Source organism: Epinephelus lanceolatus, chromosome 24 (assembly GCF_041903045.1).
Source record: "Epinephelus lanceolatus isolate andai-2023 chromosome 24, ASM4190304v1, whole genome shotgun sequence".
NCBI classification, from domain to species: domain Eukaryota; kingdom Metazoa; phylum Chordata; class Actinopteri; order Perciformes; family Serranidae; genus Epinephelus; species Epinephelus lanceolatus.
This window is the reverse complement of record NC_135757.1, coordinates 16,511,583-16,534,717: the sequence shown is the minus strand read 5'-3', so window position 1 is coordinate 16,534,717 and position 23,135 is coordinate 16,511,583. Positions and strand designations below refer to the sequence as shown.

At 40.5% G+C, this 23,135-nt stretch overlaps 2 protein-coding genes and 1 long non-coding RNA gene across 7 annotated transcripts; all 3 read right to left on the bottom strand.

Moving 5' to 3' along the window:
• Nucleotides 1–701: 701 nt before the first annotated feature.
• Nucleotides 702–4,154, bottom strand: LOC117255909 (uncharacterized). Its single transcript, XM_078165895.1, has 6 exons — nt 4,030–4,154; nt 3,089–3,427; nt 2,703–2,990; nt 2,490–2,583; nt 2,300–2,347; nt 702–2,113 (listed from the first exon to the last, which is right to left on the bottom strand). Exons 1-6 carry the CDS (start codon nt 4,082–4,084, stop codon nt 1,981–1,983), a joined length of 957 nt encoding a protein of 318 aa, XP_078022021.1. The 5' UTR covers nt 4,085–4,154; the 3' UTR covers nt 702–1,980.
• Nucleotides 4,155–4,686: 532 nt separating this feature from the next.
• Nucleotides 4,687–22,837, bottom strand: LOC117250492 (uncharacterized). Of its 5 annotated transcripts, none has more exons than XM_078165619.1 (7): nt 9,976–11,444; nt 7,423–9,788; nt 6,527–6,865; nt 6,141–6,428; nt 5,925–6,021; nt 5,735–5,794; nt 4,687–5,541 (listed from the first exon to the last, which is right to left on the bottom strand). In XM_078165619.1, exons 2-7 carry the CDS (start codon nt 7,475–7,477, stop codon nt 5,394–5,396), a joined length of 987 nt encoding a protein of 328 aa, XP_078021745.1. In that variant the 5' UTR covers nt 7,478–9,788; nt 9,976–11,444; the 3' UTR covers nt 4,687–5,393. The 5 variants fall into 5 exon arrangements, with proteins under 5 accessions (XP_078021745.1, XP_078021746.1, XP_078021747.1 ...); XM_078165620.1 differs by having other exon boundaries at nt 11,268–11,444; XM_078165621.1 differs by lacking the exons at nt 6,527–6,865; nt 7,423–9,788; nt 9,976–11,444 and adding exons at nt 12,987–13,325; nt 22,701–22,837.
• On the bottom strand, nt 11,635–12,324 carry LOC144461875 (uncharacterized). Its single transcript, XR_013490462.1, has 3 exons — nt 12,162–12,324; nt 11,822–11,860; nt 11,635–11,723 (listed from the first exon to the last, which is right to left on the bottom strand). It is a non-coding gene; the product is annotated as an uncharacterized LOC144461875 (long non-coding RNA).
• Nucleotides 22,838–23,135: the final 298 nt, after the last annotated feature.

Genomic DNA, 23,135 nt, shown 5'->3' with positions numbered 1-23,135 from the left:
TGAAAATCTGCAGCAGATATCCAATGCATTGAATGAAAAACATCAGATATGATTTGCTAGTTAGAGTATTGCTTCTTATAAGTCACCAGTTTCTTTTAACAGCTCATCTGTCTCTAAACCAGGGGTGTCAAACATGTGGCCCATGGGCCAGAACCGGCCGCCATAGGGTCCAATCAGGCGCACTTGAGGATGTTTTCACATGTAGTCCTTTTTAAATGAACCGAAGCCTATATATATGTATGACATAGTTTTGTTTTGACTTCGATGTGGCCCTGCAGTTTGGTTATGAAGCCACTCACTTTCATATGAACTAAACTGGAGGAAAACCTTAGTGTTTCTGTGCTGCAGACTGTTGCCATTTGATGTGTTCTGTTCCACATCTGCAGACATGCATTATCTTGCATAGACCAAACTACTCCTCGTCCTGCGTCCTTGCAAGCATTACTGGCAGACGTGGTTTAATCTGTTTTTTTTTTCAGGCCTTCCAGTGCAATAGCATGTGATCTAGACCAGGGGTCTCAAACTCAATTTAGTTCATGGGCCACATTCAGCCAAATTTGATCTCAGATGGGCCGGACCAATAAAACCATGGCACATTAAGCTATAAATACCATCAGCTCCAATATTTTACTTTTTTGTGTAAAGAATTGGAAGCACATATGTAGACATTCATCCTTTCACAAAACAGATGAACAGCCTGAGATGTCTCAAGAAAAATAAGTGCAGTTTTAATAGTGTCTGTTTCTCCACATTCAGTCAGTCTACGTCTCACTGTCATTACATGTGCATTTATCCAGACATTTCCTGATACAGATTCTTTTGAATCTGTTTCAGGAACTCATTCCCTTTATTGTTGGTTCACTTTTTGGTGCACTTAAAGAGTTGTTTAAAAAGGACTATATATGAAAACATCCTTACGGTACACCAAAAAGTGGACCAACAGCAAAGGGAATCAGATATAGACCTGGTGATTTCTTTAATACAAGACTCACACACATTCATCATTTACCTTCAGTATACATACAGGCCCCTATGGAAACCAAGAATGGCTGTGCTTACAATTATTACATTTTATTTAATAGCAGCATTATAAAAAATGGAAGAATGGCAGTTGTTTTTAGCATCCGTAGTCCCCTGTAAACATCTTTGCCATATTTCAGTTTACACAGAGAAGCAGTCATAAAATTATGTATACATCTATACATACATAACAGTGAATTACTGTAAGACTTTTACAGATGTGACAAAATATTTACATTAAAAGATCATGGCAGAGAATAATTGTGTGGCTAAATCATTTCATTTCTCCATCAAGTGTTATTGACTCAAAGTTCTTTGTGGCAGGTTGGTGCAGTGAAAAGACTTTCTAAACACTCTCATATTTTTTCAGTTATAACTATCCAGAGACATACATCACTGGACAAACACCTGTCATAAGTAAGAATCAGAGGCAACAAAACGTGTAGTGCACAGATGCCAAATCTCTCATGACATTAACACACTTGTTTTATAAACAAAACAAAAATAAATTAACAAACAGTCAGAGAATAATTATCAAATCTAAAACATTTAATCATTAGAAATGTGTTGGACATACTGCACAGAACATCAAGTGCAGAAACATATAAGTGCAAACATAGAAAATATTATGCAGAATATAACATTATGTGTGTTATTTAATACGTTAGCTTTGAATTAAGCTTTATAGCTGCATTATAGTGTGTGCTACTTTGGAATAAAATAATCACCTGACCACCTCACAGGACATTTCCTTGTTGTCATCAAAACACATCAGCTTGTATTGTGGTCATCTGCCTGTTAGATTAGTTTGAATCAAAGCTTTACTGTTGCACTGTGTTGCAGTCACTGTGACTCTGAGTTAGAGTGAAGTTACCTGCTTCAGAGCTCTACATGTGACTGTTGAAGCTTCAGGGAGCTGCTTTCTTCTAGTTCCTCTGTTTTGGTTTAATGGTCTTGTGGCTATGGTAAAAACAGCTGTCGCTGACACCCTGCTATCAGAGATGATTCTTTTGGGGAGCCGTTTTCTTTATTTTTCTCAGGAGACGTCCGTTGCCGTACATTGTTCTCTTCATTCATTAAAGGTGTTTTGGGCCTTCAGATAAAAACAAGATATTAGTCAGTTTCCAAATCACTCTGAACAACAGTGATGATAAACATGCTGACTATGAATACACAAAGGTCCATGAAGAGTACAGTGCATTGTGGTTGACTGCATAAAACACATGAGTTAGGGAGGTACAGATGAAAGTACATGTGAAAAATGAATTCAGTGACTTACTCAGTCCGTTTAGTTGTTTTTTGTGGTGTCCTGTTCTCCTCACAGTCTCTGTGTGACACATTGAAGGATTTAAGAAAAGTCAGTGCTGAACAAACATTTATTTGTGGGTTTTGTCTAAATAAATCTCAATCAGTAATTATAATATTAACTGTGAGACACTGATGTTACAACAAGGCAAGTTTAAATTTACCTGTTCTGATGTTTCCTTATAAGCAGGATGATGATGACTGCAGCAGCAACACAAACACAGGACACCACGACCAACACAGTGATCAAAGTGACATCTGTGAGAAGAGAGGAAAATTAGTAACACTCAACATTCATAAAGCAACTACAGATCAAATGGTGAGACTGACATGAGGCCACATAAAGGTTCGCTTAGTGACGCCGAGGTGTTTCTCACCATCAGCAGACGACAGTGTGACCTCAGGAATCATGGTAAACACCTCTATCTGAGGACCTGAGAGCACTCGCACTGCACATCCAACCTGTGTGCTGTTGCCATGGAGACGAGGCAGCACGGCTGTAGCGGTGACAGTGACTGTAGCGTTGGTGTTGGTGACACTGGTAGAGTTGTAGTGAGGGACAGTCAGTGTTACTGTGGGAGCAGGTTGACCTGTGGCCGAGCAGGACACAACTGCCTCTTCAGGAGAGTTTGATTCTCTGACATGTAGAACGGGTTCATGCAGCTCTGCACACACCACACATTTAAAAACATCACATCAAGTTTTTACAGGACATACTTTAAGGATGATGGAGATGTCTTTAACAACACTGTAAGGTTCTTACCATAGAGTTGGAGGCAGGTTGAACCAATGAGAGCTCCGTCAGGGAAGGAGTTAAACAAACAGTGATAGCATCCTTCATCTTCCCCCGTCACCCTCCTGATAACTATGGAGCTGTTCTGCAGTCCAGCATATTTAAACTCCACTTTATCTCTAAAGTCAGGATTCACTTTCTCACCAAAGTATTCGGTGTAAGTAGCGACATTCTGCTCCTTGTCAGGTAAAATTTTCTGCCATGTGACTTGAAGAACATCTTTAGGTTGCATCAGCTGACAGTTTAAAAGAGCCTCTTCTCCCACTGCTGCCATCACAGTCTGCTGAGTCTCTACCACAGCTGCTAGACCTGCAGGGAGGACAGTGTCAGAGGTGAGGCAGAGGTGTGTGCCATTGTATGGTGTAAACCACTGAGTTTTTGTCCTGTGCATATGACAATAAACTTCTTACATCCTGACAGGACTCAAGGTCAAGAGCAGGTATAAACCTCCCTGCAGGGCGCACTTGTGAGCATTTAAAAAAAACATTTTTTTATTTATTTACTTTTTGCATCAGCACATATGCAGAAATACACAAATATATAAAAATAAAACAACATCAAATAAAAATAAAAGATGCGGAAGGGGTGCCCTGTTCTCCACATGAGCACCTGCCCTGTAAAACGTGTTTGCACACTGCAATGGTGTGGACCGCCGAAACTACAATGAACAACACAACAGTTACACAGCTGCGGTAAAGAGAAATAAATCACATACAGGCCTGTGCTGTATAAGATATGAGAAAGACAGATTTATGTATCACTTCCTCGTCTTTCTGAAAGACTCACACCGAACCAAGGAAATATGACTTCATGGTGTCACATCTTTACTTCTTACTGTACTGTATCTACTGTCAATATGCGGAAGTTGTCTCTATGTGCAGCAGGTTTACACAGTTTACTCTGCTACTTACCTTTCTGAATGAGTCCCAACGCACAAATTAAAAATATAACTGCATGTTGTGGCATATTTCGGCATACTGTAGCTCCCGCTCACATTTAAGTCTTTCTTGCTTTTTTTTTTTTTTTAAAGTTTTAATGGTAGCTTTCCGGTGTTTTACCGCCACCTACTGGACCGGAGTGCGGCGGAAACAAAAAAAAGACTTCATTCTCTCTTAGTCCTGTTACTCTTAAATAGCCTAAGTAAATAGGCTAGAGGTTTATGAATATTCCTTGTTGTCTTTCTAAGTACATTCCCTAATGTTATACTGTGCTTTTCTTCAGTTAGTCCTGTTATTAACTGCTTTCCTACTTCTTCATATCTGTTGTAATCCCATTGTACATGTCAGGAGGCAGCGTGCACGTCCCCTCGATATGTGCATTTGCTCCCCCCAATGAAAACATTAAAGACTTTTATTCTGAAATAAATAAAGACATTTCAACCATATACTGTTACATAAAAAAATCAAGTGTTTGATGCCCCAAAATTTTACTCTGGAGGACCCCAAACCCTGCTTCACATGTTTGCCCAAACATTAAAACAAAACCTAGGCCCTTGATGTCAGGGGCGTTACTTCCTCTAGATATAATCCAGGACAATGAAAAACATTAGTCACAAGTGAAACCACTCATAACAAGTAAACATCACAGTTTAATTAACCGAGCAAAAATAAATACATTTAAGTAAAGAGAATAAATTAAAACATAATGCACAGCACAAGTTAATAATACAGTGTTTGACAGATGAGTTTTCACATAATACAGTCGGCACTATACCACAGTTACAGCCATACAATGTCTCCAGACAGAGCAACAAATAAACATTGAACAAAAAAGTGCAAAACTGCAAGAAAAGTGCAACATTACTAACACACTTATATATCATGTCTATTTTGTAATATGTCTCGTATAATTTAAAGTTTATAGATAAATATACATATAGTTTGATACAGCCTAAATACAATGATCTGGATTAAAGTCATCACTGATCACTGATTGCTTCACATGTCAACTTAAAAGATCACTTAATAAATAGTTCGAATTTGTTGTGCAAACAATTTAAATCTATTGTATTCCTTGGTTAGACTTGGGCTCATCTTCCTCCTCCTTTCTCTAGTTCCTGACAAAGCACACTAGATGGCATTCTAGCCCCATACAACATTTCCTTGTCATCAAAACACATCAGTTTGTATTCTGGTAATATGAATCAAACCTTTACTATTGCACTGTGTTGCAGTCACTGTGACTCTGAGTTAGAGTGAAGTTACCTGCTTCAGAGCTCTACATGTGACTGTTGAAGCTCCAGGAAGCTGCTTTCTTCTAGTTCATTTGTTTTGGTTTAACAGTCTTGTGGCGATGGTAAAAGCTGCTGTCGCTGACACCCTGCTATCAGAGATGATTCTTTTGGGAAGCCATTTTCTTTCTTTTTCCCAGGAGACGTCTTCTTACGCACTTCGTTCTCTTGAATCATTAAAGGTATTTTAGGCCTTCAGATAAAAACAAGATATTAGTCAGTTTCCAAATCACTCTGAACAACAGTGATGATAAACAGGCTGACTATGAATACACAAAGGTCCATGAAGAGTACAGTGCATTGTGGTTGACTTAATAAATATGTTAATACATAAGTTAGGGAGGTACAGATGAAAGCTCAAGTGAAAAATGAATAAAGTGTCTTACTGAGTGTCTGTGGTTGTTTTTTGTGGTGTCCTGTTCTCCTCACAGTCTCTGTGTGACACACTGAAGGATTTAAGAAAAGTCAGTGCTGAACAAACATTTATTTGTGGGTTTTGTCGAAATAGATCTCAATGAATCATTATTATATTAACTGTGAGACACTTGTGTTACAACAAGGTCAGTTTGAAATCACCTGTTCTGATGTTTCCTTATAAGCAGGATGATGATGATGACTGCAGCAGCAACACAAACACAGGACACCACGACCAACACAGTGATCAAAGTGACATCTGCGAGAAGAGAGGAAAATTAGTAACACTCAACATTCATAAAGCAACTACAGATCAAATGGTGAGACTGACATGAGGCCACATAAAGGTTCACTTAGTGACGCCGAGGTGTTTCTCACCATCAGCAGACGACAGTGTGACCTCAGGAATCATGGTAAACACCTCTATCTGAGGACCTGAGAGCACTCGCACTGCACATCCAACCTGTGTGCTGTTGCCATGGAGACGAGGCAGCACGGCTGTAGCGGTGACAGTGACTGTAGCGTTGGTGTTGGTGACACTGGTAGAGTTGTAGTGAGGGACAGTCAGTGTTACTGTGGGAGCAGGTCGACCTGTGGCCGAGCAGGACACAACTGCCTCTTCAGGAGAGTTTGATTCTCTGACATGTAGAACGGGTTCATGCAGCTCTGCACACACCACACATTTAAAAACATCACATCAAGTTTTTACAGGACAGACTTTAAGGATGATGGAGATGTCTTTAATAACACTGTAAGGTTCTTACCATAGAGTTGGAGGCAGGTTGAACCAGTGAGAGTTCCATCAGGGTAGGTGTTAAACAAACAGTGATAGCATCCTTCATCTTCCTCCGTCACCCTCCTGATAACTATGGAGCTGTTCTGCAGTCCAGCATATTTAAACTCCATTTTATCTCTAAAGTCAGGATTCACTTTCTGACCGTAGTTTTTGTGGAAAGCAGCAAGATTCTGCTCCCCCTCAGGTAAAACTTTCTGCCATGTGACTTGAAGAACATCTTTAGGTTGCATCAGCTGACAGTTTAAAAGAGCCTCTTCTCCCACTGCTGCCATCACAGTCTGCTGAGTCTCTATCACAGCTGCTAGACCTGCAGGGAGGACAGTGTCAGAGGTGAGGCAGTGTGTTCCTCTGTAGGTCAAGTATCCTGAGTGACTGCCTGCCTTCACCTGACCATAACATTGAGAGGAGCTGCTGAACACAACTGTCCACAGCAAATCAGTGGCACAAAAAATAATATAACGCATCATATTTCTTCACTTCAAATAGTCCAAAAACAAAATAATACAGGATTTAGGATAAAGGGGCGGGGCATACGTTTGTACCTGATAGGTAAACTACACCTGCGATCCCGCGTGCGCCTGTTGTTGTTGTTGTTGTCGTCGTGATATAATAGGCTACAATAGTCAGGTTTAACTCAGTGATGAAGTCTCATTTGTTAAGTATCTGTTGCTTTGCAAACTTCTATGTAAACTGTAATATTGTCATCAAACAAAGTAAAAGTATTTTCACAATTACCCGCCTAAAACACATTACACACCTGCAACAATAAGAACAGAGCCGACAGGAGTCACACAGCTGTGCTTTCAGTTTCATTAAAATAAATAACTTACAGGCTATGAAATGACTGTGTTATCTCTTTCTCACCTTTCTGAAGGAATCCCAACAAACAAAGGAGAAGGATGACTGCTCGGTGCACCATTTCTGCTGCTGGACTGGATCTACCGCCAAAAGTCTAAAGTGAAACTTACTAATGTAAGGGGCGTGTCCTTCTTCTTCTTCTCTGTGGTTTAACGGCAGTTTGCATCCTTAGCGTTGCATCACCGCCATCTTCTGGAGTTATTTGACTCCTATATTATCCAGTGCCTCATATTCTCCATATGAGTCCAGTTCTTTTTAGAAAGCACATCGGACACTTTCTGCCTTTCCCAGTCTCACCACAAGCCAGTATGTCCTTTAAGCTTGATCCTGTGAGTCCTTCTCTCCTCATCTCCTCCAGCATTTCCTTCCGTTCCTCTCTGTTTCTGGTGTCTGACAATAGTCACATAATCCATTTACATGTTGCCCTATAATGTGAAGTGTCCCATTACCATACTCTAACATCCACACAGGGGTTGCAGGCCACAATACTGTCGGGCAGAACTCCATTTCATACATCCCCCAGGTCTCTTGCTGTTTCATCTCCTGTCCATCCAAAACTTAAATTCATTGTTCTCTCCCTTTCTCAACATTGTTGTAACACTTTTCCGGTTGGGTGATTTTATTCATGTCCTCTTAGATTCATCCAATAATTAACTCTTCCTGCATAAAGACAGTGGCATTTCTGCTGCTTCAACTTGCAAGGCACACACAGGTGATGTTCTTCTTGCCCCTACACACAGCCTAAGAGCCTGAGCCTGGATCACAGCTAATACAGTTTTTGCAGCAGAACCATACACTACACTTCCATAATCCATAATCCTCCCTATCCTAAATCCACTTTGAAATCCTTCAATTAAACCATGTTTCTCTATAAAATACATCAATCTTTCATTTACCATTCTCTACCATTATTTTGCCGACACATTTTTAATTTACCATAAAAGCTAAGTTAAAAGCCCAGTCCCTTTTATCAGCCCGGTGTGGCAAAAGAAATGTGTTTGTAATTCCTGATCTTTGCTGAGCAACAGTTTTGTGTGAAAGGAATCAAAGGCCTGTTCCAAATATAGGCCTGTTGATGTCAGTGATTTAAATAATAGTGCGGGCTATTAAATGAGGTTTTACAGTAGCTGAATGTCTCTTTAACACAAGACTCACACACATTCATCATTTAGCCTCAGTGTACATACAAGCAAAGAATGTCATGCTTACAATTATGTTTTTTAAGGCCATTATAACAAAGCTCATTTTCTCAAAAATAATTAATAACTAAATCTTGATCTCGAGATAAGGGCATTAAAAAAATAACTGAAATAATGACTGTTCTCGGCTTCTAGAATAATTGTGTGGCTAAATTATATTGTTTCTTCAGTAGGTGTTATTAATTCAAAGTCCTTGGTTGGTGCAGTGAGAAGAGGAAGATTAAATCTTTCTGAACACTCATATATTTTCAGTTATGTTTTTAGAACATGGACGTCCTGGTTTCCAGACAGTTAAACATCCTCTAACTATCCAGAGACATACATCACTGGACAATAAATAAATAAGAATCAGGGGCAACAACAACATGAAGTGAACAGAAGTGAAACCACTCGTGAAACATACAGCTGTTTTATAAACAAAACAAAAATAAATTAAAATAAACAGTCAGAATAAATTATTAAATCTACAACATTAGATCATTAGAAACACCATGGACATACAGTAATGCACAGCACATCAAGTGCAGAAACATATAAACAGACAGAAGACAACAACAAAAACCATCTGACCCACATACAGTCAGCACTTTACCACAATTACAACTACATAATGTGTCCAGACAGAAAAAAAGTCAAGTGCAAAATTAAGAACACACAGAAAATATTATGCAGAAAATAACATGATGTGTGTTATTTAATATGTTAGCTGCAAATTAAACTTTATAGCTGCATACAGTTATAGTTATTTACAAATGTGCTATGTGCACGCACTTGGGCTCATGTGAATGTCTTCCTCCTCACAAAGCACACTAGATGGCGCTATAACCTCACAGGACATTTCCTTTTTCTCATTCTCGCTTGTATTCTGGTCATCTGCCTGTTAGATTAGTTTGAATCAAACCTTTACTGTTGCACTGTGTTGCAGTCACTGTGACTCTGAGTTAGAGTGAAGTTACCTGCTTCAGAGCTCTACATGTGACTGTTGAAGCTCCAGGGAGCTGCTTTCTTCTAGTTCGCTTTTTGGCGTGACAGTCTTGTGGCGCAGGTCACAACTGCTGTCACTGACACCCTGCTATCAGAGATGATTCTTTTGGGGAGCCATTTTCTTTCCTTTTCCCAGAAGACATCTTATTACGCACCTCGTTCTCTTGAATCATTAAAGGTGTTTTGGACCTTCAGATAAAAACATGATGATAGTCAGTTTCCAAATCACTCTGAACAACAGTGATGATAAACATGCTGACTATGAATACACAAAGGTCCATGAAGAGTACAGTGCATTGTGGTTGACTTAATAAATATGTTAATACATAAGTTAGGGAGGTACAGATGAAAGTGAAAAATGAATAAAGTGTCTTACTCTTCAGTGTATGTGGTTGTTCTTTGTGGTGTCCAGAGGGGTATTCCAGAAAGTATATTAAAGTATATTAACCCTGAAATGAGGGTTTTCAGTTCCAGAAAGAGAGGTAAATCAAACTCTGAGTCAATCACCATGGCAACTGAGTCTGTGAACTTAACCTGCTTGCTGGCAGGTTTTCTTCAATAAACCCTGAGTTTTTCTCTGTCTCTTCCCTCTTACATGCTGTTTCATTTCCTCATTCATTCAGTCTGTGTCAAAGCTTGTATCAAAGCGCATTCATTAGCGGAGATTTACCGTCTGTCACAGTCTAAATCCTGCTGGATATTAGTTTGTTACTCAGGACTGTCTTAAGTTACTGAATTTATGCACATCAATCATTTCTTTGGACATCAGTTTTTGTCTTAACATTCAAATATTACACAGCGAGAATTCACCCTCAGCTCAGAATCAAATCTCTGTCCTTTTTATATTTATTACTTTTTATAACACTGTGCACAAGGATCAGACTGTCAGTCTGTTAGAGCAGCTCCGAAATGTTTATTGCACATAATGTGTAGGTCTAATTATTTAAATTTAAAAAATCGGTATGAAGCTTTAGACACGTAGTATCAATGACTAATGATCTCTATCACTGATGTCATTGGTCGCACTGATGGAACATAATTCCTAAAGCCTAATATTGGGGATTATAGCCTATGTTAATATTTCTGAGTGAGCAATGGTGCAGCATTTCAGTGTCTTTAAATTTACTACATTTGTAGCTGAAATAAAGTCACTGAATGCTGTTGGGTCAAGATACAAATAGACGTCCAACATTTTAAAATCTACTGTATTTTAACCTCAACGTCTTTTCAAGTGCAAATCACCAAACATATTATTACTGGGTCAGACTGTGAGTTTACAGTCATGTCTTTATGTCTTTGATCTATAGCCTAGCCTATATGTTTTAAATCTTCCTATTTTTCAGTTGCTGCCTCCTGTTTTTCCCCATAAGATCAAATCTGAACAAATATATTATTATATATTATTAATATAATGTAATGTATCTACAGCCTGATACACAATCAGATTCCACCACTTTATCTTCATTAAGGAAATGTGAGTCTGATAAATGATGAATAAACGGACAACACTGAATCAAACTTTTTTATTAACTTTATGGTTAACTTATTTACACTTTCCTCGCTCTGACTCAGGCTCTTCTTTTAAAGATAAACGTGCACCGTCTGCTACACATGCATTAATATCTCTACATCCACTGGATTAAAATGGAGGCGCTGTCTTTTATTTACCTGTTGCCATGGTGAATCGTGGAGTCGGAGCTCCATTGATGATGGCTTTTTATTGTCGGCTTCACCCAGAGTGAACATGCTCAGAGTTGACTGAACTAACTCAAATCAGCTGTTCTGGAACCGGTAAGTTTCCATCTCAGGGTAAATCAACTCAGGGTTCAGGGTTAGACAGGGTTAGTTTGTTGAACCCCCTACCTGGAATAACCTTATGTTCTCCTCAGAGTCTCTGTGTGACAGACTGAAAGATTTAAGAAAAGTCAGTGCTGAACAAACATTTATTTGTGAGTTTTGTCAAAATAGATCTCAGTGAGTCATTATTTTATTAACTGTGAGTTACTGGTGTTACAACAAGGTCAGTTTAAAATTACCTGTCACAAAGTTTCCTTATAAGCAGGATGACTGCAACAGCAACACAAACACAGGACACCACGGCCAACACAGTGATCAAATTGACATCTGTGAGAAGAGAGGAAAATTAGTAACACTCAACATTCATAAAGCAACTACAGATCAAATGGTGAGACTGACATGAGACCACATAAAGGTTCACTTACTGCGATCACTGTTATCAGACCCAGATTCCTCATCAACACCTGGAAAAAGAAACTCAAACATCAGAACCATAAAGTGTTTATCAGTCTATCTATCATCTATTTGCACACACATTACTCTTAGATGGATTACTCGCGAATGCAGGGTCACACAGAAATGCCAGGCATATCACATGAAAGCGCAGGACAGGAGCTCTCCAGTGATACCACACACATCATTGTGCTGTCATCCCATCATGCTATAAATACAGATTGATTGTCTACAAAATAAAAACCTGACAAATTTCTTTACAATCCATCTTGTTATCAGTCACTTCATATAGTGAGAAATATCGTATCTTACCACGTGTTAGGCTTGCGTGTGTTTCTCCCTGTCTATCCACATTTGTAGTCCGGCTTTCAAGATGCAAATATCTCCATATTGTCCAGTTGACACTCGTCAAACTTTGTATGACAAGACCAGCGTACTTCACCTTTGCGCACCCAGACAACTGTAGCCGAATTATGCATGCATGACAGGGCCGTAGTCACCATATACATTGAGGGGGACATGTGTCCCCCCTCCAATGCCCAAAATGTCCCCCCAATATATAACTGAAACTGAAAAACAACAAAAAAACTTTGTTTACTGCAAACAAAGTGGTAAATATTATCTTGGAGGACATCACTGCACTTGGTTGACTATTTTTCTATTATCTTAGATGTAAATATTGCATGTTTCTTTCAGATAAAACACATTTTTGACTTGTGAATGAGTCAATGGAATTTCTTGCAATAATGAATAAATACTGGCAATCATGTCCGCCTGGCACAAACCACTTGTTTTGGACAACTGTGAAGTGACAGAATGTCCCACCATCATGGTTCTTATATTGCCAGATTCCAGATTCTTCATATATATAGATACATGTAAAAATGTAAGAATTTAGTCACACAGATTTGTTTTTTTCATTGATATAAAAATTAATATAAAATACAGGCACATAGAAGGACATGACATGCAAATCTGGTTAGCCCAGACTGTCCTGAAAAAAAACAAGATATAGCATGTGTATGTAGCCTTTAGAATGACTGTGATATGAGCTTAAAAGTAAAGGCAGTAAAAATACTCCAAAAACGCCTAGGGCCCATGATGGAGATGTCTTTAATAACACTGTAAGGTTCTTACCATAGAGTTGGAGGCAGGTTGAACCAGTGAGAGCTCCGTCAGGGTAGGTGTTAAACAAACAGTGATAGCATCCTTCATCTTCCTCCGTCACCCTCTTGATAACTATGGAGCTGTTCTGCAGTCCAGCATATTTAAACTTCACTTTATCTCTAAAGTCAGGATTCACTCTCTGACCAAAGTATTCGGTGTAAGTAGCGATATTCTTCACCCCCTCAGGTAAAATTTTCTGCCATGTGACTTGAAGAACATCTTTAGGTTGCATCAGCTGACAGTTTAAAAGAGCCTCTTCTCCCACTGCTGCCATCACAGTCTGCTGAGTCTCTATCACAGCTGCTAGACCTGCAGGGAGGACAGTGTCAGAGGTGAGGCAGTGTGGTCCTCTGTAGGTCAAGTGTGAAACATACAGTAGAAAGATAAACATGTGTGATTTCATGTCTAAGTATCCTGAGTGACTGCCTGCCTTCACCTGACCATAAGTCTGAGAGGAGCTACTGAACACAACTGTCCACAGCAAATCAGTGGCACAAAAAATAATATAACGCATCATATTTCTTCACTTCAAATAGTCCAGAATCTAAAGAATACAGGATTTAGGATAAAGGGGCAGGGCATAACCTTTACCTGATAGGTAAACTACATCTGTGTTCCCGCGCGCGTCTGTTGTTGTTGTTGTTGTTGATGTTGTGATATAATAGGCTACAATAGTTAGGTTTAACTCAGTGATGTCTCATTTGTTAAGTATCTGTTGCTTTGCAAACTTCTATGTAAAACTGGAATATTGTCATTGAACAATGTAAAAGCATTTTCACAATTACCTGTTTGGGTTCGTGGTGTAACAATGATGAAACTGCACAGATATAGCTTTGTTGATATCAAACTTTACTGCGTCACTCAGATCACAGCACAATAACAAAGGCGAGACTGCAAGGCATGCTGGGAGACTACGTGACATTTCGTAAGATGCAGTGCCACTAAACATCCAACAGGTGGTACTATAATACCACCTATAACATCTCCCTTTTCTATAAGTAACCCAAAACTCAAAACTCTTTTATAACACTTAAGAGCTTAACCAGACAGATAGCTATACATTGCCACTGTAACATAACCTCTATCTGCAAGACAATAAAACAGCTCCACTTATCTCCCCCACTTTTCTTTTAGTACTCCCCCCCCCCAAATTTTGTTACTGTCCATGTGAACTTACTGGTTTAGTCTGCTGAGAGGCTGTATCTGACGGCGTAACGCGAGAGAGCAGGGGAATGAGATGATGATGGGACAGCTGCTGTTTCTGAGGTCTGTGGAGAGCCAGGGGCATGTGGACCCTCTGAACCTGTCATAGGGTTTTGTGATGGTATCGGCTCTGTCATACGTAGGTTGACATGGTTGCGACGATAGAGAGAGCCCTCGACCTCCACCAGATAGGACCGTGGAGCTACTTTGCACAGACACACTCCCCACTGCCAGATGCCTGTCCTGTTCCCAGGCAGTGGTTTCATTCGAACTGCTTCACCCACTGCAAGTTCGGGTAAGTCCTTTGCAGTCCTGTCATAGATGAGTTTAGACACCTGTTTCCTGTGGCGCAATTTGTCAACTACATCTGTAATGACCTGTGGCTCAAGAAGTGCAGGAGCCACTGGCAGAGCTGACTTCAGACGCCGTGCCATCGGACGCTGGGCAGGACTGCTGTCCATTCCCTCTGTAGGGGTGTTTCGCCACTGTAATATTGCTTTCCAGGCATCCTTGCCTTCCCGAAGTGCTTTCTTGCATAGATTCTTTGCAATTTTAACAGCTGCCTCTGCCTTTCCGTTGGCCTTGGGATGCCTTGGTGAGGAGGTGACATGTTCAAGCTCCCATTGCACAGAAAACTGGTGGAACTGAGTACAGACAAACTGGGGCCCGTTGTCAGTGATGACCCTGTCAGGTTTGCCCGTACCGAGCAAACTGAACATATTGTAGTCTCTGCACTGAGGTCTGGCAGACCATCAATCTCACAGTAATCTGAGTAATGATCCACCAACATCAGAAAGTCTTTCCCACTGTGTTAAAACAGATCTAGGCTCACTATCTGCCAGGGGCGTGTGGGCAGTACATGGCTCAACATTGTCTCTTTCTCATGCTCTACAGCGTACTCGCTGCATGTTGTGCACTTACTGACAAAGTCCTTAATTTCCCTCTGCATTCCAGGCCAGTATATGGTCTCCCGTGCCTGTCTGTAGCGGGAGTCGCCTCCGATGTGACTGCAGTGTACTCTGGCAAGCATTTCAGCTTGCAGTGACTTGGAGATCACAACTCTCTGTCCTCTAAACAACACCCCATTTTGAACACTTAACTCCTCTTTGATAGGCCAGTACTCTCTTACTGCCTGCTCAGTTTCGTCCTTGTCAACTGGCCAGCCATTCAGGATGATAGCCTTCACGGCTTGCAGCTGTGTGTCATTGTCTGTGTGTTGCTGTATCTGCAACAATCTTTTGTCAGTGACGTTGAGATAGTCAGCCATATTTATGTGCTCAATTGCCCGCTGCTCATCCACCATACTACAGACTGTGTGCTCCGCATGCATAGAGCTGGGGTGTGCATTGGGCGCAACAGCCCTGTTCAGTGTGTCACTCACGAACATTTCCGGTCCTGGCTTGTAGATAACTCGCAGGTTGTAGTTCTGGAGAGCCAGTAGCATGCTCTGCAAGCGCTTGGGAGCATTAAGAAGGGGCTTACTGAAGATTGCTACGAGGAGCTACGAGGGGATGGAAACACTGGCAGGCGAACACTATGCTGAGGCACTCCTTTTCTATCTGCGCATAGTTTTGTTCAGTGGGTGTGAGTGCCCTTGAAGCAAACGCAATAGGCCGTCCCTCCTGCATTAAACAGCAGCCCAATTCATACTGGCTGGAGTCACTCTGCACTGTGACGGGTTTTGCGACATCATAGTATCATAGCGCAGGCGTCGTCGTCACAAGCCGTTTTATCTCCCTGACAGCTGCATCATGCTTTGGCAGCCAGTGCCACACTGTGTCCTTTTTGTTGAGTCTCCTCAGAGGCTCACATACTTCCGAAAGCTGCGGAAGGAACTTGGCCAGGTAAGTGACGAATCCGATGAGTCTCTGCACACTCTTGACGTCAGATGGGGCTGGCATGTCCAAAACGGCCTTGAGTCCCACAGCTGACAATATGTGGCCATGGAAACGCACTTCAGATACTTTAAACTGAAGCTTCTTGACAATGAGCCGCAACTTGACTTGTCGACAGCAGTCTAGAAAAGCTATCAGCTTAGAATCATGGTCTCTGCCTGCCTCTTCCTCACTGTCACCACAGCCTACAATGAGGATGTCGTCCGCTATAGGCTCCACTCCTTCAAGCCCTGCCAACAGCTCATGCTGCTTCCTCTGGTAGACCTCTGGAGCCACTGACACGCCAAATGGAAGTTTCAACCATCTCTTTCGGCCCCAGGGTGTCCAAAAGGTGGTCGTGAGGCTACTGACTTCATCCAGCTTACACTGCAGAAAAGCATCTCTTGCATCAACCAGTGTGAAAACTTTGGCTTTGGGCAGCTTGTAAAGCACATCCTCCAGCGTGGGCATGATGTAATGAGATCGTTGAGTGCACGGTTGAGGTGGTGCAGCTGTAAACATATGCGCAGCTTTTCTGGTCTTTTGGCCGTCTGCCCGCTCCACGTCACTCAGAGTCAAGTTGTGTTTGTAGACATGTCGACACTCTACTCCCATAACATTCCTCAATGTCGCCGCCTGGACCTCCTTGGGCTTGTTTACTAGCCCCGTTGCTAAAGCATAATCCTCATATTCTTCTCGGAAGAGTTCCCAATTCGCACTCAGCTTCATCGGAGTTGGCGGGGGTATGTTCGCGGCCATGGCTATTTCCTGGTGCTGCTCTGGTGTATCAGGCATTATCAGTCAAAAATGTGCAAAACTCACTTGGCGACTTCATGTAGCTGTAGACACCAGATTGCGTCCACTTCTGACACCATGTTTGGGTTCGTGGTGTAACAATGATGAAACTGCACATATAGTTTCGTTGATATCAAACTTTAAGAGTCGCTCAGATCACAGCACAGATTAGTGAGGAGTGTTTGTGGGGAGCTCCAAAACTATAAACTGTACCACAACACCAAAGGCAACTAAACCGAAAATTATCACCACTACGAGCCGAGAACGCCTTAAGCTGCATGCTATAGACTGACTTTGTGAGTAAATTAATATCTAAAATCGACGCTCGCAGGCGAAAGAAAGCTATCTCAGCTGCTAGCTAACCAAGCTAACGCTACTTCAGATCCTGTGTTGTGCAGCGCGTAGCCACTACACCACGACGAAAAGAGTGAAAGATATTAAAGAAAAAAGCTTCACTGCTACACAACGACATCGAGCGCTATGATGCTTTGTTCACACCGTTACCCATTACACTCACTAAAGGCCCAGACCCCAAAAAAACAACGAGCGAAAGATGAATCAACTAAAAGCGCTTCAGATGATGACATCCTGAAAGCTGTGCTGGAGCTAACAACCCGGTTTGCAACTCTGGAGGAGAAATTATCCAGCAACACGGAGGCCATTACAGAGATATGCAAGCTAAAGCACTGCAGCTAAAAGCAGTGGAAATGCAGGTTCAACACAACGAGAAGGAAATAAAAGACATGTTGGGACAAATCACTAAACTACAGCAGAGATGTGACGACGCCGAGCGCTATAGCAGACACTGGAACCTGAGGCTGTATGGGATGAAAGAAACACCCGGGGAGAACGTCAGAGCTGAAATAATGAGGCTTTTTGCTGTGCTTGCACCCGACGACAAGGAGAAGATGGGCTTTCTCATCGACACGGTGCACAGGATTGGAGTTCCCCGTGACAACTCAAACCGACCCATCATCATCCAGTTCAACATGAGGTCTTACAGAAGCAAGATCTGGAAAATTGCTCGTGACAACAGCATCCTGAAAGAGAAGAAGCTACTGTACAGCTCAAGGAAGATTTGACACACACCGACAGGGTGCAGAGAAACCGGCTATGGCCTCTGGTCGAAGAAGCCAGAAAACAGGGGAAACGAGCCGGATTTCGTGACCCCGATGCATATATTGAAGGGAAAAAAATGACTCGCCAGTGATGTCTACAAAAACCAACAACGGCTAGCAGTGATACAGGGTGTTAATTAAGATAAACGGTTTAAAATGTAAAACCAAAACCATGGTACTTATGGTTGAGGTTAAAAGTTTGTAAGTACTACTTCTTAATATTTTGCAGAGTTATTTGTTCTGCAGACATAAGCTAATTTTTGTTAAAATATCATGTTTAATTTTTAAGGCACTGAATTTGTGTTCTTTGAATGTAAGAGGTCTACATGATAATACTAAAAGGAAAGCAGTATTTTTATTTCCCAGAAATTGCAGTACAGACATAATATTTTTGCAAAAAACTCACTCATGTAAGGAAGATGAAAGGTTTTGGAAATCACAATGGGGTGATACAATATTTTTTTCTCATGGCTCAAATCATTCTGCCGGTGTTGCAGTATTGTTTAACAGATTTGAAGGGGACGTTTTGGAATCCATAACTTCAAATGAAGGACAGTGGATTATTTTAGTTTTAAAGGGAAAGAAAAGAAACAGGAAAAGGAATAATATTACATCTCTTAACATAAATGGTATCATAAGTTTAGACCCCAACATCATCTCCAATCATATTACCTCATTTTACAACAATCTATATACATCTAATTTTAATTAGACTAAATGTGAAACATTTATAAACCGCATTAAAGAGTTTACACCTCTGATTTCTGAAAACTTTAGAGATGCTTGCGATACTGAGCTCTCTTGCTCTGAAATAACTGAAGCTGTATGCTCAATGAGCTTAAAGAAATCACCTGGAAGTGATGGTCTGACAGTAGAGTTCTATCTTTGTTTTTGGGATTTGATTAAGGATCATCTCCTACTTATGTTTAAGGATTGTATAAAGAGGCAGGAAATGACAACCACAATGAAACAAGGTTTGTTAACCTTGATTCCAAAACCTGGTGAAGATCACTTAATAATTGAGAATTGGAGACCCATCTCACTTCTAAATATAGATTATAAAAGTTTACACTAAGCGACTAAAAAAAACACTTAGATGAGATAATAAGTGAAAATCAAAGTGGCTTTTGTTCTAATATTAGATTACTGTTAGATCTAATTTGACTATTCTGATTTTATAAACTCTAATGCATTGATGCTTTTCCTTGACTTCTACAAGGCATTTGATTCGATAGAACATTCTTTTATCATACAGACCTTACATACCCTAGGTTTTGGAAGCAATTTCATGAATGTTATTGCCATGTTCTATAAAACTTATAACCAGCTCAGTTATCTTGTATCCCACAATGTCTAAAAGATTTTCTGTATCAAGAGGTGTACATCAAGGCTGTCCTATTTCTTGTTTTCTATTTCTAATTGTTGCTAAACTTTTATTTTTGAACATCTCACAGAATTCCAATATTCATGGTTTAACAATCTTTGAAAGAGAGGTAAAGATTTCCCAGCTAGCGGACGACACGGTTTTATTTCTTAAGAATAAATCACAAATACAAGCTGCGCTACAGACTACTCAGGAATTTTCAGATGCTTCAGGCCTTAATCTTAACATCAACAAATCTGAAATATTATGTCTCTATTAGACTGATGAACAATTTATGTTTAATATTCCTGTCAAGCAATGTGTTAAATATTTAGGGATTCATATTACAAAAAACCTCACCCAGAGACAGCAATTAAACTTTCCCCCTAAAATCAAAAAGGCGAAATCCATCTTTAAATGTGATAGCTACAACTTTTTCATCAAAACGAATAATTTTAAAAAAATAATACATCCACAGAACATTTAGAGGGGTGTAGAATAAAAGTATTAATTTTACTGAAAAAAAATATTATAGCATAGAAATAATTGTTTTATAAATTTTGACGGGTCCAAAATATATAAATATTTACATCTGGTTACGTTGGCTACGTCGACATGAAATGATCCCTGAGCCAATAGCATTAGTACGTTGATGTCACGTGAGGCGGAGCTCAGGGGTCGCCAGATCGTGATAGCTCTGTGGAGAAATGGCATCGTCTCGGCGTTATATGTCTCAAATTCGAGCAGACCAACAACAAAGCGGGACCAGAGTGAACATCGGTCAAGCTTTTGAGCGTTGGTGCCAGCTGAAGGAAGAAAAGGGGCTCAAAAGCCACGCAGAGGTCGCCGCTTTCCTTCTGGACAGGTAAGCTAAATGTTTGCTAATGCTAACTAACATTGCTAGTTAACATGAAGAGCAAAACTCTTGCCAAAATGCAACCTAGGGTGTTTTTGTGAATGTACCCGAGTCAAACTTTAGTTTAAAACCATAACTATGACTGAAAACCCATTTTTAAGATTGAGCGTATTTTCGTTTTCGGGTCAAAATGCCCTTGGAATGGGTTCTGTAGCGGCACTAACGTTACTATAAACACATCAAGAGGGCCCTAGCTCTTGTGCCCTCCTCATTTGGCCCTGTGCCCTTGAAAAAAATATCTGCCCTAAGGCCACAGTGGCCTTAATGCCCCGCCCGCACTGCCCCAGGTGATTTTGCGGTTTTCTCTTCTGCCTCTTTCCTGTCAACACGGCTTTGACACCTGCGTCTATTGAAAAAAAAATAATGCGATGACATTTTGGACTGAGCAACATCAAATGAGACGGGGTTTGATTTGAGCCTGGCATGAACCGTTGGGACGGGCTGTAACGACAGTTAGACACCACTTCACCCTGTAAAGATATCAATGGTTTGTTTGTACATTTTGATTGGAAAAACAAACACCACCATCTCAAAAAAGACATCCTTAGTTTAGAGAGAGCAGAAGGTGGGTTGGAACTTCTGAATTTTTTTCATTTAAATTCCACTTTTAAAATCAAATGGCTTAAGAAATGTTTGGAGCAACCGACATCACTGTGGTATTTTATTCCACACAGTTTATTTAAAATGGTAGGTGGCTTAAAATTTTTACTAAGTTGCAATTTTACTGTCGCTAAATTACCAGTTAAATTTTCAAAGTTTTATCAGCAGGCCTTATTGGCATGGAAATTGTGTTATGTGCATAACTTCTCTTCTCATAAGGAAATAATTTGGAACAATGGCAATATTACTGTCAAAAACAAGACTTTATATAAGGAAAGCTGGATTGAAAGGGGTATAATTTTTGTTGCGGATCTATTTGAAGGTAATGGCAATCTTTATAGATATGAAAATTTCTTAAAAACAAAATCCTTTCCAGTCAAATTCAAAGAATTTGCTTCTGTTGTAAAGGCCATTCCTCAGAGTATACTCGGGTTAATGAAGTGTCACTTAACTTATCAAAAGATTGAGGTTCAGACACCTTCTTTCATGATTAGAGGGACTGATATACTCGATAGAAAATTTACCAATAAGCATGTTAGGAATGCACTTCATAGCTATAATAAGATCTCCCCCAAAGGAAAGTTCTTCTGTAATTCACAATTAGTCGATATTAATTGCCGTAAAACATGGTTGTGCCCCTTTCAATTCTGTATTTCAAATAAAATAAGAGAACTTCATTTCAAAATACTACACAACATTTATTCTTGTAACAACACAATTTCCTGACTTGGATGATAAATGCACTTTTTGTCCTGTGTCATCTGTGTTTTGGAGGGATTTTGAAAAATAGACATATCATCACAGTCGGTCTGAAGGATATTATTACAAAATTTGTATGTAATGATAAATCTTTGTCCTTTGTAATTAATCTTATGCTACTAATCAGCAAATTTTACTTACATAAAATGAGAATGTCCAAATCCCTGTATGTATGTATGTATGTATGTATGTATGTATCCCTTGTATGCCTTGAAATTTCAAATAAAAATTAAAGATTATAAAAAAAAATAAAAAATCAAACTTTACTGCGTCGGCTCGATAGGCTCGTTCGAGATTAACTGCGCCTCGCCTGGAAAGTAGACGAGAGCAGGCGGCCGCAGCGGGGGGCGGTGACAAAAAGCCGCAGTGAAGTCGGACAGTTTCCCGACAGTTTCCAGCAGCCTTCAGTCCCTACAGGAAGTCACAGACACACTTACATCCTGTCTGGAATGATGTCAGTTCATTAAAAAAGTGATCAGTCCCATTTATCAGTTTGTTTTCACCATCAGTCACACAACATGTTTTCTGTTCACAGAATAAACCTTCAGGTCAGACAAATACAATCTTAATCTCTAGAATTCAACAAAAATGAGTAGTTTATCTAAAACGTCATCTTGTTGAGTCGACATCTGAACCAATCAGCTGTTAGATCAGGTGAGAGCCAGGCGGTGCAGTCGGTGGAGAGCAACTGCAGCGCCTGGCTCTAAAAACTGCGGCCGCCTCGCTCTCGCGGTTTTATCGCCGTCCACTTTTGTAATACGTCAGAGCAAGTCGGGATGAAGTCGGACACAAAACTAACCGGCATGCATTGTGCACCGATCGCCGGTGATCGAATCTGCGCAGGACTGGCTTATCTCGAACGAACCTAATAACAAAGCCGAGACTGCAAGGCATGCTGGGAGACGACATGACATTTCGTAAGGTGCAGTGCCACGAAACATCCAATAGGTGGTACTATACCACCTATAACATTACCCGCCTAAAACACATTACACACCTGCAATAGTAAGAACAGAGCCGACAGACTATGAAATGACTGTGTTATCTCTTTCTCACCTTTCTGAAGGAATCCCAACAAACAAAGGAGGAGGATGACTGCTCGGTGCACCATTTCTGCTGCTGGTCTGGGTCTACCGCTGAAAGTCTAAAGTGAAACTATTTATGTAGCCTAGGGACGTGTCCACGCCGGTCAGCTGACATTACGTCTGTGCACATGCGCACAAACAAGCCTGAGCAGCATAAATCACTGCAGCAGTGGTTCCCAACTTGTGGGTCACGGGTCCACTCTGGATGGACCTTAAAAAGACACTTTATTTTTAAGTGCAGTGAATTTCCAACACAAAGCTTTTATTTTGAAGTGCTGTTTCCTGCTCTGGAATGAGTGACAGCCAGACAGCTACCTAACAGAGACAGCCAAAGCCACATACTGTATACCCAAATGATTAATGTTACAGTATTTATAATTTTAAAGAAAAAGAACCTACTAATCAC